Here is an 18,280-nt window from a genome sequence, read left to right as displayed (position 1 = left end):
AGCATTCCAATGAATATCTGCTCACAAATGACAGCCTTTGATTATCCATTCCTCACAGGGCCTTGCTGGGCGCAGCGGGGCTGGAGCTCCAAGGGCTGAGCCTGGGAGCTCTGGCACAGAATCCTTTCCCAACCCAAGCCAGGCTGGTCCTGCTGCAGCTCCCCCATCCCTCCCCGAGTGTCACGCAAGGCTGTACACAACCTTTTGCTTCTTTAATGCAATTGCTGCCATACAATGAAATCTCTGCTGGAAATATCACCAGGAGAATCTCAGTGGGTGGATAAATCATTATTCTAAGTGTGGCGAGCACACCTGGGAAAGGGTAGCACCTTACAAATAGGGTCTCATCTGCAAATGATAATGATTTCAGAGCCTGCTCACTTGTAACTGAAATAGTTAAGGTATCTCCTCTGTGATTTAAAAAAAAAAATTTAAAAAAATTAAAAAAATTTAAAAACCACTGTGCCAGAAAGTGTGCTGTGCAAAATCTTTGGAATTGTGACAGTTTCCTTGGAAAAGAAACTTCTGTGCGGGAATTCCTTAAAAAGACAGCCAAGCATATTTGTCTAGTCCTTCATGAATCTTTTCAGTTGGGAATATTTTTTCAGACCTAAATCTCTCCTTTATATGAAAAGGTATCATAGGTATTCCTGTGAATACCTATTCATATCATTTGGTTCCCTTTGTAACTTTCTTTTTTTCCAAAGGATTCTTGGAAGAAATATTGGCATAATACTTTCCACAGACTAAAAGAATGCTGAAGAATACTGGAATCTCCTACTGTAGGAAATAGCTTACTAAATGGAGAGTTGGGTTAATAGAATTTATTTTATTGGTGCTGTCAGACAGGTCCGAGATTTGAAGAGTTAATGATTTGGAATGAGAGAACCATGGATATTTAACTTAAGAAAAAATGTTTTCAACTTGAAAAGGCTCAGCCATCTGATGATGCTGAGAGATGTAGAAAGGCTATTTCTAGAACCAAGACTGTTGGACAAGAATATACTTACACATTTAAGTAGGTGAAGACACTGCCGAGTTTATATGGGGAAAATACTGACAATACAAATGACAGTTTAAACTGGATGCCAAGTTGGAGAAGCGTTCATGGGAAAAGTGGATGAAGGATGCTTCCTGCATGCTGAATGATTAAAGCACACATTTTGGTACACAGAACAGCTCAAGGAGAAAATGTGCTTTGAAACGATCTGTGTATATTTAGTAAGTAGGCAGATCTGTGAGTACGACACAGTGTTGTAGTTAATAACTTGTAGTCAGTGGTGGAAAAAGGGAAAACCACTAAGGGAAATAGAAGGATTGAAAAGCCATTTGTATCTCATAGTCAATATATACGAACTTATGGGTCTCAAACCAATCCTCCTTTAGAAATACATGCACAAACACTGCATTTCATAAAATAAGTCTCTCAATTTAGAATTAAGCATGAAGCTTGCCACAATTGGAACTGACTGAACTTAAACTTTTTCCCAAAAATTTTAAATCAGTGCAAAGACTAAAAAATAAATAATTTCTTGCTTTAAACATATAGTTACTTATTTTTTTCAGCTAATTCAAAGAGAATTGAAACGGGATGAAGAAGACTTTATATAAAGAAAAAGTACTAAAACCTGTGGAAGTAATAAATATCAATCACCAGTGAACTTGAGATACATTATTTCCTAAAATTTGGGACTTCAAAGAAGTCTCCTATCTCAGTCTCTTGAAGTACAAAATTAAAGAGCAGGAAACCTCTCAGAGACTAAATAAAGATGACCACACTGAAATGCATGTAAAATGAAGTCATGTAAAACATATATAAACTCACAGGGAGAAAAATCTGGCAGTGAGGATCCAAAAGCAAGTGTGAAAATATCCAAGAGCTGGCATCTCTATAGATAGTTCTCCATGGTGCTCATGGACTTGCGTAAGCTCAGCACGGGCACACAGTGAAGTGAGGTGGGATGTAAAGAGGGCAGCAGGTTTTTACAGTCATGAAGATTTTGATAAAGGATAGTAAAAAACAATTTCATTATCTTCCAAAGAGAAGTTTACATCTGAGGCTTTCTTAGAAGTGAGAACGCTTTATGCCTCTAGAATACAGGAGACCAGGTGGGTGATTTATCATGGATTTATGGCTGTGGTTAACAAACAAATGCAAATCAGAGACAATTGGAGGTTTTAAGATCTCTCCCTTTTGGCCACTGTCTTCAGATAGTCCTGGATGGACACGGTCAAATTCCTTTCTGCTATTAATTGAGTGACATCTGATGGACAATGCATCAACATGCTGCTACTGGTTTCCTCTGTGGATGCTCACTTAATAAAGAACAAATCATTTAACAGAGGGTGAGTGGGTAGTCAAGCTGAATTCAGACATTTAAAAAGCATTTATTTTAAAGTTATTCTTTTTCATTTTACGTATGTATTCCACGTTATGTCTACTTTTATTCTTTTCAAGAAATACTGAGATTGAGTGACAATCTGGTATGTGTACAGTTCTTTTTTTGGAAATATCTGCTTTGAGATGGTTTGTATATTTATTTTTTCCTTAGCTACCAAGGTGCTGCATGATAAATTCAGATTTAACAAAACAAAAATTAACTTTGGTCATAAAAACACTGAAATGAGCTGGTAATAAAATGGTGTCCCTTCTTCAGTCTTAAGGCAGCAGTTATTCAAGGCCCATATGCATGCTGCTGATTCACATTTTCTTATTTTCTATCTCTAATTCACCAAGTTTGGGAGGTACCCTGCATGTTAGATGGGGCATCTGGCACTCACCATCTTCCCTTATTAATCCATGAAATAGTTTTCACTTGTTCTGATACTCCCTATTGGTTTTTTTCTTGTTTTATCCTCTTAGAGCTTTGAGGATATTTTTTCTGTTTTCCTTCACTTTTTCTTTCTTCTGCTGGAGTAGAAGTTGACTTTTCATAAACCTCAACTATTTCTTTTTATAGGCCTCCTTTCTCTTCTAGATATTGGTGGCCCCATAATATTGTATGTCAGACTAAAGGTGTTACTAGTTGCTCCCAAGGGCTTCCTACCCTGGGAGCATTGGAATGTTGGAAATTTTTGCTTCAGTGAGCCATTATTAGGGATTGTCTGTTGTTCCTGCCAGATAAAATAGTAGGAAGATACAGAGATGCAAACTGTAAGAATAAAAGATAAAAAGACTTGAAAATACCACTAGCACTTGTGTGTTTGCTAAAACCCAATAATAACAGCTATGCCTAGCTCTGTTTGCCGTTGCTTGGAAGGAAAAACAAGAGCTTTGTTGCCAGCAGGGGAGTACCCATGTCCTGGATAAATACAATGACTAACCATCTGAGCAGCAGATTTTTCGGGCAGGGTGTTGCTTATGATTGAGACTGTGACAGTTTTGTTAAAACTACCAAGCAAAATGAAGACTCTGTAAATTTGGTTTATCATATTTACAACTGACATGGGTAAAGTACCACAAATGCATGAAATAACCTCAGCAGAAAGAGGAACTGGTGTTTTGTTAACCAGTTAATGAGCAATAAAATGTCCCTTTTTGGGACATACTTTTTTTTTTTTTTTTACACTAAGTTGTAGAACATATAAAGACTAATTGTTTTTATTTTTAGTATGTTAATGTGTGTTTATAAGGTTAAATTAAATTATTAATATAATCTTTAATGATATTATGAGACTTATATTGAAAGCATGTTGAACCTATAGAATAGGGCACTGCAAGCATGTTAAGGAGTTTCACCTAGATAATTTAGATAATTTTCTAAAGAATATGTAAGCTAGGTGGTCAGTTTAAGGTGTTAGAGAATTGGACTTTGTTACTGCTCCTTTCAAGTCACCTGTCAGTGCCCATCATTCATACTGAAGCTGAGCATGGGAAGTTGTCTGCATGTTTTGATGAAGCTTTGGGAATTTTTAAGAATAGGAGTGCTAACTTATTTCATTGTAAAAATACATTTTTTCTTCAACAGTTGAGACTATAGAAAAATAAACCTAGCAGAATAACTAGAAAATTGATTCACCTCTACAAAGACACAGGAGCATTTTTTGCCAGTTTCAATGAGCACCATTAATTCTGTGTTATCAGTTTTGTAGAGATCATACAAGCACAGTTGAACAGTTGCTCTGCAGATGTCATCTGAGCACTACTATCCCTATATCACAAAAATAGTAAACAGAGATAGGCAAATCTCCATGCAGGGATCAAACCCATAACCTTAGTGGTTTTTTGTACCATGCTCTAACCAGCTGAGCTGATCTCAAGGTGTTGGAGGTGATACACAGGTTTTGGGGGACAATGCCTGTGAATAGTGGTATAAAGACAGCATAGGGACCTCCTCTGAAAGGATAATTACAAATATTTAAACCAAAACAAGGAAGTAAGATGATGGAAAGGAACTTAAAAGCTTTTAATATATGGTGCATTTTGTAAGTTTAAGGCTAAAGAGCAATACTTCTCTGCAGCAAGATTAAGCTGAAGGTCATCTCATCTTTTTACCTAAATACCAAAAGCAGATTATTTTTCTTTTCCAAGAATTGTTTTCTTAAAAAGTAATGCTGAGTGCACTAAGATACTGTATAGCTCATTGCTTGTTTTTCTGTTTCCTCAGGAGTCATCCAAGAGATTTGCTTTACACAAAGGAAGAGTTTAGGGAATTTAAATTAAGCATTTGAACTTCAACTATTTAGAGGAACCTGGAGATGTGGGGAGGATTTGGCCTACTGTGTTGTGAAAACTGTCAAGTCTGAGGTGATTGCAATGTGGGATGAGTGGGCCAAGGAGCTAGAAGCTGAAAAAAAAAAAAATTGGCAGCAGGAATGGTTTTGGTTATCTATCTTTTTTTAATGCCTGGCCCCTCTTCTCTGCCTTTCTTTCCTGAAGGAAGTTGTCCTAATCTCTTGGATTACTGTCCCTTTGCAGAGCATTCTGTTCCCTCTGGTCCCAGCAACTTCACACGTTCACTATTTTTCTGGAGACCTTCGGCATTTATGGTGTTTCGGAGATGCTGGGGGTGGAGGCCTGTGTACCTTTGCTGTCCCCTTTCCCAGGGCTGATGGCTGCTCGGTGGTGACACGAGCCAGCGCACTGGGACTAAATGCCTGGGAAAGCCCAAGGACTGTTCAGCCAATCCCTCACCCAATGTTTACACTTCTTGAAGCTGCCACTCCCCCCTGTTGCTTAAACACACGTAGTGATAAATTGTAATCTAAACACATACCCTCAGGCCCCTAAGCAAACATCGACTTCAATATTGTTGAGCTTGGCGATGGGATGGCCTGTTTTCATTTAAAATATTTCAGATTCTTTCATACCAATTCTTTCTGCGGAAACAAACTACTTGTGCATCTAATGCCTATGAGTTTGTTTTCAGTCTCCCCGACTTTCTTTTTCTATGGATGTTTCTATTACCCATCCCAAAGACGAGAGGTTCTGGCCCTGGATTCCAGCATTATCACCTCAATCCCATCTCCTGTTTTCTGGAAATGAAACTAACGTGCTAGTGTTCAGTCTTGCTCCCTTCTGGAGTCCCAAAGCCAGCATACCTCATCTGCAAAGTAGCAAATTCTAGAAATCTAGGAAGTTGCATAATTTTAGCCACAAACCAACACACACAACTTGTGTAATCTTAGAGCAAAATGACTGTAAATAAATTCTTACTATGGCTAGGAATGGATATGAATATTTGAGATATATTTTGTTCCTCCACATTTGCTCAGGATGCTCAGTTTTGTCCTGGGAGTAGAAAAGTAGCGCTCTGGGTTTTTTGCTATTCTTACCCCCTGCTCAAGATGTGTGGAAACTATATCCTGAGTTCTCTGGTTTCCTCTTTTTTATTTGTGCCTCAAGCTTCCTCCTCAGCTGTCTGGAGCCTTATCTGAGCACAAATGCCGGCTCTTTTTTCCTCATTTTGTTTTCTTATGGAAATGACTGCGACACAGAATCTGCTGTTGCCTTCTGCTGGTTTGTATATTGCAGGCAGAGGTTTGCCCGAAGGCAAGAGGATCAGCAGACAGAACCAAACTGCTCTAGCAAATGTGTATCTGACCCTCTGTGGAAGGGGGACTCTGCATCTCATGTCACATGAGGCTAAAAAGTTCGCTCTTCCCTTTAGGCTGTGACAGAGGATGGGGAAAGTGTTTCATCACTGTGTCTTACACCTAAACTGGATGGCTGCAGAGCACTGTGTAATGTCACCATCCCCTGATCTTGCAGCTGTGGAATACCACTCACAAGTGTATCAGGCTGTCAGTTAAAGTAGATCATCCTCAACACAGAAATCTCTTCCTTGTGGCTCTGTGAATGACCTGGATATTTTTAGGTGTAGTAGACCATCACTGTACACAACAATTCTTCCCCACGGGGCCTTTATGTGCGAGGTAACAACTTCCTCTTGTGTGAAAACACTGCTGTGCGTTTCATGGTCACTGACTGATAATATATCATCCTTCCCCATAGATGTTTCATGTGTCTGTTTGAAAGTGAACTTTCCTAAGGAAAAAAAAATAAACAAAGAGCTGTCACTGGCAGACTGGTATAAACAAGCTTATTGTGGTTTGTCAGATACATTTGAAAGACTTGAAATACACAGCTCTGGGCATCCTAAAAGGTGTTCAACATGGTGTGAAATCATATCTATTTTTCTCTGAGGGGAGCTTGTACATGTCTTCCACTTGGTAAATTTGGACTCCTCAGCTCATAGGTAAGCTCAGCTGACTGAGTTTATTGAATTTCTGCCTATAGGGACAGTGAGTCTAGCACAGCATTTGAAAAATCAGTCCTAAATACCGACTACCTTTAAAATATTTTAATACTACTGTTCAGTTGAGTTCATTTATTCAATGTGTGGCATTTTTGTATATATTTGGTTTATTTCCTGTGATGATACTCTACCAGCAAGTATTCTTTAGGGAAGTCAATGTGTAAGCTGGTGCATAAGGAGTCATACTTTTTCCAAGTTTGTTTTTTTTTTAAGTATTTCTTACTGATATATCTGTGCAGTTGATATTTATTACAGAGAACACTTTTAAATTTTCATTTCTTAACTAAGCATTGCATCAACTAGATTCCAATTTTTTTAAAAAAATTATGTTCAAGGTGACCAACAAAATTACTTCTGCCATGCTAAACCATCTAAATATGTTGCTGTCTTATCACTGGAAGTAAGATCGGTCTTCTCTTGCACTTCCCAGGCTAATTTTTCTCAGTAAGATGACAAACACTCAGTGTCTACCTTGATCTCGTGAAACACTCTTCCTTGACCTTTTGAACAAACACTGACAGTAATTCACAAAGGATCTAATCTTTAAAACCTAAATTACCACAGAATCACTAGGTTGAAAGAGACCTTTAAGATCATCGAGTCCAACCGATGCCCTAACACCTCAACTAAACTATGGCACCGAGTGCCACATTCAAGTCTTTCTTTAAACACATCCAGGCATGGTGACTCCACCACCTCCCTGGGAAGACAATTCCTGTACTTTACCACTCTTTCCATAAAAAACTTTTTCCTGACATCCAACCTATATTTCCCTTGGCACATCTTAAGACTGCTGAATGTGATCTCTTATTCCCCCTAGAATAAACAAAATAGTAAATGAGACCTTTCTCATTCTGTCAGTTGCTGCCTGGAGAAAGAGACCAAACCCCACCTGACTACAACCACCTCTCAGGAAGTTGTAGAGAGTGATAAGGTCATGTATATTGTTTTATTTCATTAATCCCTATTTTCCTGTTCCCAGGAAGATTATAAATGGGAGTGTTGTCTTACCAGCTGGAGTAATACAGGCCAGGTCAATGTTTGTTTGTGAAGGGGAAGCAACACCATTGTTTGTGATGGCTGTAGTAACGAAAGGGATTTGAAACCCCATGTCCAGAAGTCATTGTCCAGGTCCTAGCATCAGGATCCTGCTTTTCCTGTCTCTCCTAGGGGCAAGAACTCTGGAAGCTGGTGGTAGGTGCAGAGCTGGATGGTGTGCAGCCATAGAGAGAAAGTGAAAGTGGCAGCTCTGAGGGGAGCAGGTTCTGGCACAGGCAGGGCAGAGCAGCTGGCTGCAGGTTCTGGTGGCCTGTGCTCCAGTGACTTCTCCCCCTGGGTGACCAGCAGGGAAGATGCTGAGAAGCTGGTGTTCTCTTCTCTGAAAAGGAAGTCAAAGAGCCAGGGTGGTTCACAACTTCCTTTGCAGGGGGAGGCTGACAGCTCTGTAAGAAGTGGCGCGGAGGCGCGTATGGTTCCTGGAAGGGGACCAAATGTCATAACCTATGGAGAAAAGTTGCTGAGACTCCTCCAGCACTACCCTGTATTTCTTATTTGTGGTGAGTCAGGGATAAAAAGTGGTGGAGGGTACAATCCCTTCAGGCCTTCCAGGCAAGAAGTCTAAAATTGGCTCTTTCACGAAGTTCCCCAGGAGATGCAGCTAGAGGTGTGAGTTCATTCTATGGGGCAGGTAGGTGCAGGAAATGACTTTTCATCAGTTATTGCAACTTTGTCTCCTTTCATGATTTGGATGAGTTTTTCTCCTGTGGGCTGGACCTCAGATCTAGAAACAAGGAAGGTCATCTCTTCTCCGGACACTTCATTTGTGTACCTCGCTGGTGTGGAGGGTATCTTCTCAGTTTCGTGGGACTTAAGAAAAAAACAAAGAAAAGCCACCAAAGAAACCTACTCTAACGAAATACTTTCTCTCTGTAGCCACGATGCCCTTCTGCCCCCAGAGCCAGGGATGCAGTCCAGCTCCAGCGCCCTGGTCCCTCGGGTGGTCCCGGGCACGCACCGCTGCCCCCGGCAGTGCGGGACCCTCCGGCCCGGTGGAGAAGTCCGAGGCGCTGATAACGTGGCAGCTCTGAGGCGATCCGTGCTCTGAGAAAAAGCGGAGGTCAGCCCGCACATGGATTGAGTCATGTAGAGTTAAACTAACCCCTCCCACAGCCGAAAGACCACTAAAGCGCCCGTTTTCATGAGCACCTCTCACTAAGGCAGCTCGGAGCCGGCAGAGGCTGAGAGAGGAAGGAGGGGGGAGCGCGGGAGGAGGGAGCGAGCACCGGCACTGATGGACGAGCCAAAGGGTAAGGACAGAAGCGAACCGCCGCTCTCCCAAAGCAGCCCTCATCCCCGGCGAGGGGCGCGGGGCTCGGCAGGGAGCTCCCGGGGTGGTGGCATCCCGCGGCCGGCGCTCGGGGGCGGCTGTACATATTCATGAGCAGCTCCTTCGGGATGTGCCAGTCAGGCGGGAGCTGCGGCTGCGGCATCCCCGGGCGGCGCGTCCCTCCCTCCGCACCCGCGGAGCCCTGCCGGCGGTGGGCGAGGGCTCCGCGGCGGGGGCTTGCCGGGGTGGGCGCAGCCTTGCCGCAGTCCGCCCCCGGCTGACATCATCTCCCAGCCCCTGGACTCCGGGTCGCTCCTGGAGGGACAATGCCGAGCTGTGACTGGGGGAGCCCGGGCGGGGGGCCGCGGCTGCTCGGGGGGAGCCGGCGGTGACCGCGGGCCGGCGGTCCCCGGGCGGTGCAGCGCGGCGGGCGGGAGCGGGGGCTCCGCGCCGGCGGCTGCCAGAAGTTTGTCCGCGTCAGAGCGAGGGATCCCCTCCCCGCGGCGGGCAGGAGCCGGCGGCGAGTCCCGGCTGCAGCCCGCTCTGCCCCCGGGCCGGCGCCGCGCTCCAAGGGCGACGGGGGCGGGGAGGGCAGAGCAAAAACTCAGTGAAGTGTTGGCTTTAGGAGATCTCGGTGGGAAACAATGGCTCTGGGGCTGGAAGCAGCGCGGTGCTGGGTGCATAGGCTCGGAAGGGGAGGATTCCCCACCCGGCAGCCTGGCAGCCCTCTGGCCTTAACTGCGGTCCTGAGGAGCGGGGCAGGGACCCGGCAATAGCTGCAGATGCTTATTGCACCGTGATTTTTCTACGAGATTCATGTCTTGTACTTGGCTTTGCCTTTTATAATCAGCTGACACGGTGCACGTAGCAGCACTAGTCACAACGTTTGGCAGAAACATTTCCTAGTTTAGTATCAGCTTTTTTCTATCTGGGTGCCTTACCCTCTGTTTACAGCGCCTTCTGCAACACGATCCGTCTTTCCGTGCTGCTGACAGCCCTGCGCTCTTTGCGGGGCTTTCAAATACAAAGCAGGAACTCGGACAAATACGCAAGAGGCAGTAAACAGGGAAAATATTTGGGCAGATAGTTTCTTGTTCAGTACCAGGTGGAAGTCTCTCATTTATCATTGTTATGACAACGGGGAAACAAAATGTGATTTCTTTTTCCCCCCTAGAATAAACAAAATGGTAAACTAGACCTTTCCAACGTTTGATCTTCATAGAATGTAATAAATGGCATTTGAGGGGAAGAAGCATTTTCTCAGTCTGACGTACATCAGAATTTAAAGCAAAGACTGGCAGAAGGAGAAGGTTAGCTCATTAGTTTATGCAGTCATGAGTGAAGCTGGAAATATTTGGAGATAATTTGTTGAGGAGGGAGATAAGAATAGCTTTGAAACCAGTCTTTCAAAAGTTTCATTCCAAAAATGAAATATAATGCTTGAACGGAGATGTCCTTTCTAGTGGGTGAGGAATCACAGGGAAGAAACTTGGATAATGAGAACTGATTTAGGAAAAACGACCAAGTAAGCCTTCTTTTAGAAAGTGGAATTTTAAAGAGACAGAAGGAAACTAAAGGAAACTGACGGTGCTCAAGCCAATTGCAGATGAGGCAATGATTCTATAATGGGCAGACCCCCAGAGCATGCAAGTCTGGCAAGACCCTATAGAAAATTAGTGCAATAAATAGCAATGAATTGCATTTCATCTGTGTGGGAAAAGAAAACACCACACTGTTTCTGAGAATGCCTCTTGCAGTATCTTTTCCAGAGGCAGCACTTAATGGGCTCAGCATGAGGCAGTCTGGGACAGGTGGTACCTATCAGGTAGTAGGAACGTTCCACCTTGAAATGAGGCACAAATGTACTCCAAGGGCATATCCTTTCATCAGAAAGGAATTATTAGGAATTGTTTCAGTAAGACACCTGTTTCCTGTGAGCCATGTCCACAGGGACTGTAATAAATGCCTTTGGAACACTACTCTTCAGTTTTAGGGGGCTTGTTTTTAATTACTAATACTGTCAGCTCGGCTTTGAAATTTGGATGAATATGCTAACATGGCCAAGAAAGAAATTCTGGTTGGGATGCTATATAGCAACAGGTTATACCATTGATCACTGAATACTTTCTTGGGCAGAAAGCACGATGCAACCTAAAAAGTACGTGTTACTAGAAGATGCATGGGTGTGCTTCAGTCTGGCAAGAGCATTGACACTGATCTCATGCAGACAGCAGTGAAAAGAAATAAACCTTATAAAATTTATCTATTTTAACATAAAAATTACTTATGTAGTAACTCTGCTTTGGAGGTCTCTATATACACAGAGAATTATCAATCACTGTCTGATGACTGGTCTCTATAGATCATTCCAGCATGGAACAGTAATAAAGCAAAATCTGACAGGGGAAAAAAAAGGTAAAGGAATGTGAATGGAAAAATCACAAATTTAAAGAAGACATATTAAGCAGCACATCAAAACCAAGAATGAAGATGACTTTGATTTGTTCATTCAGGCTATGAAGGCAGCAAATAGAAGTTAAAACAAGTAAATGAAAAGGAAGTGGGAGAAAGAGGAAGTAGAGAGCATCTGATGGAAAACATAGACTCTGAATTGGGGAAGATTATTTAGAGAAAATAAAGATGTCAGGGGAAAATGATGGGTCTGCATCCTGGAATGGAGATAGTCCCATTTACAAGTCTGCAGCAAGAACTTCAAGGAATATGTTTCTTTTGGGTTTGGACTTGGCTGGAGAATGCACTTACAAGGAGTGGTGGGAAGTATTTCAAGTATTGGTAGATCTTTTAATCTGTCTTTGCTTTCTTGAAGGCTCTTTTGTTTACACAGTAAGTCAGCTGACTTAAAAAAATAGATGTCACACAAGCCTGGTGTGATTCCCATTCGGAAAAAAAAGCCAGGCTGCATTTTGTCTTATGCATGTGGACACTCTTTGAAGTTCTAGGGGGAAAAAAAGTATTTTTAAAAGCTGAGTGGCTGTTGAATAAATCTGGGCTCTAAGTTAAGGGACTACTAAAGCCTGACTCTCCTGATAGTTAAGAACCACTACACAAAAGGGGAACTAAAAGAAATGAATTCCCTGGCTGGTGTTTGACAGCCATTGTTTGGATTATAAGTGTAGGACTGGGAAGGCACTGGTCCTTTATTTTCCAACTAATTTTTTGCACTTGTTTTATTTTCCAGAGAAAAAAAAAATTGGTTGAAAAAAGTAAATATTAATACCTTCCATGTTTAAACATCTTCACAATAGATGCACTTCTGATGTTCTGATTGCAAAAATCTCCCTATGACTCTCTAGCAAAGAATGAACTAACGGATTAAGACCTGGATAACAATAGACCTCAAAAATAGTTATCAAAGGAAATAATCATGGAACAGCTGTGTTTTCAGAGGTATTCTGCAAGAGGCCTGATGGCATTAGACATTTCCAATAATGATCAAAAAAGCATAAAATCATTGCTGATTTGCAGATGGAGTTTGTCAATGCTAGGAGGACCAGTACAAATACCAATTAAGTCAGAGGAAAAAGTCTAAAGAAGCCAAGAGTGGTTGGAAAGATAAAGAGCAAATAAAAGGCTTTAAGCCAAGCTTGTAAAAGCACAGCTAATGTGACTTTGTGAGGAAAATTGGACATTCAAACACTGAATAGACCAGAAAGATTTTCAGACAATGATTTTCAGAAAAAAAATATGTAGAGGTGTGAGTATGTATGTGTATGTCTATAAATATATATATATATATATATATGTCTGGGACAGCCATAACTCAGAGGTTTTGGGTTCTTCATCACCATGGAGGGAGAAGGTTGTCCTCTAGTCAACCTTATTGTGACCAGTGTAATCTATTTTCCCCTTGACTTGTAATTACCAGAAGCATATAGAAAACCCTTGAGGAATTTCTAGAGGAGAAAGAATAAATTTAAGAGGCTGAAAAGAAAAGTGTTGCAGGAGTTATAATAATTTATAATCTTTTTGGTTTTACCTAAGTTGCGTAACTGGCATAGTGTGGTGCGAAAGTATCATGCTTACATTCCTGCTTTTCTTAAGACATCTTTCCACTTGTGGGTTTGAGAGCAGCTAGGAAATGAAACTTTTGGGTTAATATCCTCTGGGTAGGTATTTTATACCTTCTTACTAGCCCAATGCCCAGTAACAGTGTTCCACAGAGCTGGATGTGGTTGGAAGTGTGTTGAGACAGGAGCTGAGTTCTCAGCTTAGAAATCATCTGTTCAAAGTGGTAAAGATATGGTTAAAGACAGAAGTGTTTAGTCTGAACTTTGGGATGAAGTAGGTGATACTGAATTTACTTTGGAGAGCCACCTCTTAACGGATTAGTATTGCTTGAAGCTGATCAAATTTAAATTGTAAAATTTTAGATCATGTTCACAAGAGAATCACCCCAGCTGGTTTTCTGAAAGCTGAGTTAGATGGGGACTACTTATAAAACTCTTTTATTATTTTGTCATCTAGGTGTGGGAACTGGCTTTTAGTTTCAATTCATTGGAAACCTCCTTTCCTGAGCGGAGCAGAAGGTTTATGGCAGGCATTTCCATCAGCGTCTCGTAGTCGCAGAGCTGTTGCTAGAATGCTCACGCAGAGAAGAGCAGAGCCCAATAAATCTTGCTGCTGGAATAGAAAAGGCACCTGTCCTTGTCTCTAGCCTTGTTCCTTTTATTCTGTGATAACTTCCAGCTTGTCTAACTTGAAAGTCAACACTGGCCCAAGCGAAAGAACAGAAGGAGGGTAAGGGTAAAAGTCACTTTCATGAAAGTTATTGGGAAGTGCAGGAGAAAAACCTTCAGTGCAACACAAGGAAAGATACGAAACAAGCCCTGTGCTCTGAAACACTGCATTAGAAGTACAAATTAAGAAATGAGTTAAGGGGGAAAGTGTGAGAGACCAGATGGAGGAGAACAGAGTCGTCTAAGTGCACACTGAACAAATTCATCTGCTCACATCATCTCACGCATTTGCTGCCCCCAAATGTGGAAAATACTGCAAAGATCTGTTTTCCAGCCTGCTCTTTGGGCTCCTTGTCCCTCTGTCCCTAGTGCTGCGCTGGCTGTTCTTGCTCAAGAGCAATGCAGACAGTGTAATGGTCAGTGCTGTCACTGTTCTATCGGTGCTTAGCTGCCACCAGCAATGCCACAACTCTGCCTGTTATGGTTCTTGTCTGAAACCTTTGGGGCCCATATATGTTCATTCCAGCTTGGGAAGAGCTTTCAGTGAGGATCTGCAGAGCCACTTCACTGTCTTCCTTCACATTGCCTTTCAAATTCCCTTTGTGCTGTCAACACAGGGATTAAGTTTCTAGCATGAGGAGACATGCATCCATCAGTCTGACCCGTGCTGTTCTATGCTCCCTTGTGACCTTCCCCCAGCTCAATGCTATATCTCTTCTGAACAAAAAGTAACCCCTTGACTGATTTACAGGCTGGGACTTGCACCTTTGAGCAAACATTTTCATGTTGCTTAAGTAGAAGTTAAAGGCTCTTAGTTTGATTTGTATTCTCTCCTTTGTTTCTGATCCTCCTGAGAATCTTGGCCCTGATCACAAATCATGGTGAATGCCAGTGTTCTTGATGGAGAGGATGCAAAGAAAATGGACCTATTTTTACAAAGGAATGAGATATAGTTTGTGTTTTCATTTACTGTCTTCAACCTCTCAATCGAAGCTCAAACCATGAGCACAGAGCCTTTGAGCTCTGTGTGCTGACTAGAAGAGGTGAGTCAGCAGCTCAGGACTCAGAAACCACTTCAGCCTCTCAACTGGTTCACAGCCCTGTCACAATCTGCTAGTAGGGGCTCCTGAGACAGAGGAGAGACAGGAGAGGCTGGTTCAGCTGCTGTGGTTTCTAACCTTCACCAGAAGTCACAATGAAGATGGGGGCAGGGGAGACAGCAGCACCTCCACCTTCCTCCCTGGGCTTAGCAAGAAGGGGTAGACTCCTCCAAAAGTGAGGGATGGAGGGAATTTGGAGTCCCTTTAGTACAACTGATGGATGGAAACATCCAGAGTGCATGGCAGAGCCCTAGGAGCAGGCATGCAGTGGGAGGAAAGGTGGAGCTGCTTTGTGGAGGGTGGGTTTGGTGGTGGGAACAGGTAACCGAGTGCGATTTGTTCCTCTGCTGAAAACTGTCCCTCCCTGCTCTTTGGCAGAATGGGAGTGGGCAGCTTCTGCCAGGGAGAACATCTGCTCTTTGCCACAATCAGCCTCTAGCTGCTGGCTCCAGATTCTTTAGGGAAGTGCACTGGAAATCTGCAATTTTGTCTTGAATTGGATGTGCCAAATAAGTTGATCTAAAGCTTTTAGATATTTAGTCTCATGTCACTGACATAATATAGGAAGCTTGCTGTTTGTCAGCTTTGTTTGAGACTGCAGTAAACATGAACATAGCGGAAACCAAAAAGAACTTTATTCTGGTAAATATAGTGGTCAGGCTGTTGTTTACAGTACTTAGAAATACTGTTGTGACCAAAACCATGAAAGCTATACAGAAAAGAAGAAAAGAATTTTCCAGCAGGGTTCTTTAGAATTTATTCTGTCATTAACTAAAGAGAATTAGGACTGTAGTTGAAAGGTGGAACTATGGCATAAGACAGAGGTAGGATAGTCCCTTTTTGTGGCAGAGCAAACAGAGCAGTTAAGCAAACTGTGAAAATAAAACCCTGCACTTCATCTTCAAAATAGTGTTTTACCATAGAACCTGGCCCCATGCTGTGAAGTCCTTGTTAAAGACAGTAATATCACAGTTGCTTTTTAGGTTACAAGATATGTCTCAGCTACAGAGACTAGTAATTTCTCTACCAGTTAAGAATCTTCAGTCCTGTGGCCACTTGGCACCAAAGAATATTAACTGGATCCCATAGGCCTTGCTGGGAATAGATGTCCTTCTGTAAATAGGGATTTGGAGAACTTCTTTTGCCTGTCTATTTCTCAGGAGACTGTAACCATAAATTTACACATCTTTGGAATTTTTGGTGTGATGTAGCAGTTAGTCTTTAGTTTATTGACATCTTATAATGTAGTGATGAATTCTTTTAACTCTGCTGGTTTCTCCTTCCTCCATCCCTGAAGTTAGTCTGCAGGAAGGAGACACAGGGCATTCCTCCCTGGGACTCTGATTCCTATGTTGCTCTTTTCCAGCATGTTTCTTCTAACCTAAATGACATTCTCAATTTTTATTCCCTGTTTTTGAAGTTGTAGCAGAACTGAATAGAAATTGTAGCATGAGTCATGTTTGTACTTTACTGGACCATGAATCTCCAAATTGTTGTTAGTCTGGCAGAACATCAGAGAGTATATCAAAATGATGGAAGATGAATTTAAGAGTAGCTGTAGCCAAAGTGTTCTGCTCTTTCCCTGGACCTTGGGAATCCTGCCTCCTTGCAGGAAGGAGTGTGCTGCAGCCCCTGGTCCATGAGAGCTACCCAGAAAAGTGGATGAGGTGGGCCACAGGGTGGAGCATTGGGATGTCTGCTGCTCTCTTACGCTTTGTCATCACCTGGGGGAATAATGGTTCTGACCTCTATAAACTCCTTGGCAATGTAGGGGTGAAAAGCACTGTGTCAAATTTAAGTGTCATGAGTTCTTTTTAGGGAAAGGCTGAGAAAAGTAAGATGAGGCCTCCAGCATTACCTGTTTTGTATTAGTTTTCCATATGATGTGGGCAGACAGAGCTGCTGAGAGCTGGAGTCAGCTGTGAAAGCCACAGAGCCAAGGGGAGCTTGGCAATATTGGGAAAGTAGTGAGAGAGTTCTGGCCTTGCTTGGTGTCTGTGCTGGGAGGAGGCTGGACTCATAAGAATGTGACATGAGAAAATGTGTGTGCAAAAAGCCTCCTTGTGGGTGCTGTGGTTCTTCTCTGGGATAACTACAACTGTCTTGTCTGACAGGAGCTTTATGGGAGAAGCTGAAGTTGATGCCAGCCTAGCCCTGCAAGCCTGGATATAGGAACAGTACCAGGTCTCAGCTACACTGGTGGCAATGTCTCACCCTGTACTGTCACGGGGAGCTGCTCAGCAGGTGACAGGCTCTTGAAAACAGCTCCAGCTCTAACATTGTCAGTGAAATCTTGGTTGTAAACTATTTAAAATACTCTGTGGTGAGTCTGGTAGTGACACACAGGGACAGGCTTCATTGTTGCTCTCCAGGATTTCAGCATCCTCTGACTTCCCAAAGACTGCCTCTGCTGCTGTGCTTGGGGGTGCTGTGCCACAAGCTCCGAGCAGGAGACCTGCCTACATCTGAGCAGCAGAGCTGCATGGTTACCACAGCAGCCCTAAAACCTACTTCCTTTGCTGTTGTCATAACCTAACCAGACCAAAGAGACCTTTTCCCAGCTGCAGTGATGGCCTGTGAAAACGCTGTGCAAGGTAGGCATGCAGCTGGAGGAGCAGAAATACTACAGCTGGCCTGGAGGAAATGTGAATGGAAATATGTGTGTGAGAGAGAGAAGCAACAGATCAAGAGGTAAAAGAATGGTCTGTGTTGCTAACCAAGGATGTAACTGACTGCACTAAAACTGGGTGAGTGCTGAAAAATGTGTTTGTGACAAGTCGGGCTGCCTGTGCCCTGATAAACGTCACATGGATGGCTTGTCAGGAAAAGGCCTGGGTGCTGATAAAGCCACTGTGCAGACGAGTCCTTGGGGACTAAAACTGCTCAAATAACAGATGGATCACAGTAAACTCAGAGCACACCCTCTGTGCAAGTTGTCCTTCTCTCCTGGCAAGCAGTCAGACAGTGGGAGCTAAGGTACCCAAAATGGAGGGGGGGGGGGGGGGCGGCAGAAGGCACTGAGCAGCCACCTGTTCTAGATAAAAGGGATTTCCAGGCAAAAGGATCACCCTGTGATAACCATTAACTCCTGAAGATGGCAAAAGACCTGCTAAAGAATTTGTAGCTTGTCACTGAAGAGGAACCCAAGAGAGAATTTGGCATTTGGCACACTTGGTCTCATCTCATGCCGGATCCTGCTGGAGCACCTCAATGAGCTTGGTGACTGTGAGTATGGGGGAAGTGAGCATGGATGAGAAAATGGGACCAAAATGATTTTTCAAAATGAACATTTTCTTCCTGTTTTGTAAGGTCATGCGCTGTTGCTGCATTAATTTGCTGTATCATAACTACATTAAAAACTTCTCCACTCTTAAACAAAATTTTCACATATGTTTTCAT

The 18,280-nt window shown here is 42.8% G+C and overlaps 1 protein-coding gene across 5 annotated transcripts in view; it reads left to right on the top strand.

Annotated features, from left to right (window-relative positions):
* Positions 1-8,977: 8,977 nt before the first annotated feature.
* The window catches only part of ENTPD1 (ectonucleoside triphosphate diphosphohydrolase 1), a 31,440-nt gene continuing 22,137 nt past the window's right edge, over positions 8,978-18,280 (top strand). For 4 of the 5 annotated variants that reach the window (XM_066191146.1, XM_066191145.1, XM_066191144.1 and 1 more), the window contains exon 1: positions 8,985-9,064. In XM_066191146.1, coding sequence (XP_066047243.1) covers positions 9,049-9,064 — 16 coding nt within the window. In that variant the 5' untranslated portion in view covers positions 8,985-9,048. Of the gene's footprint in view, positions 9,065-16,995; positions 18,107-18,280 lie in introns of all 5 variants that reach the window. The other variant, XM_066191147.1, reaches the window with a different exon arrangement.

The sequence above is a fragment of the Chamaea fasciata genome, unplaced genomic scaffold (assembly GCF_029207755.1).
Source record: "Chamaea fasciata isolate MVZ Bird 193981 ecotype frontalis unplaced genomic scaffold, bChaFas1.0.hap1 SCAF_9, whole genome shotgun sequence".
NCBI lineage: Eukaryota > Metazoa > Chordata > Aves > Passeriformes > Sylviidae > Chamaea > Chamaea fasciata.
This window is presented reverse-complemented; position numbering and strand designations above follow the sequence as displayed.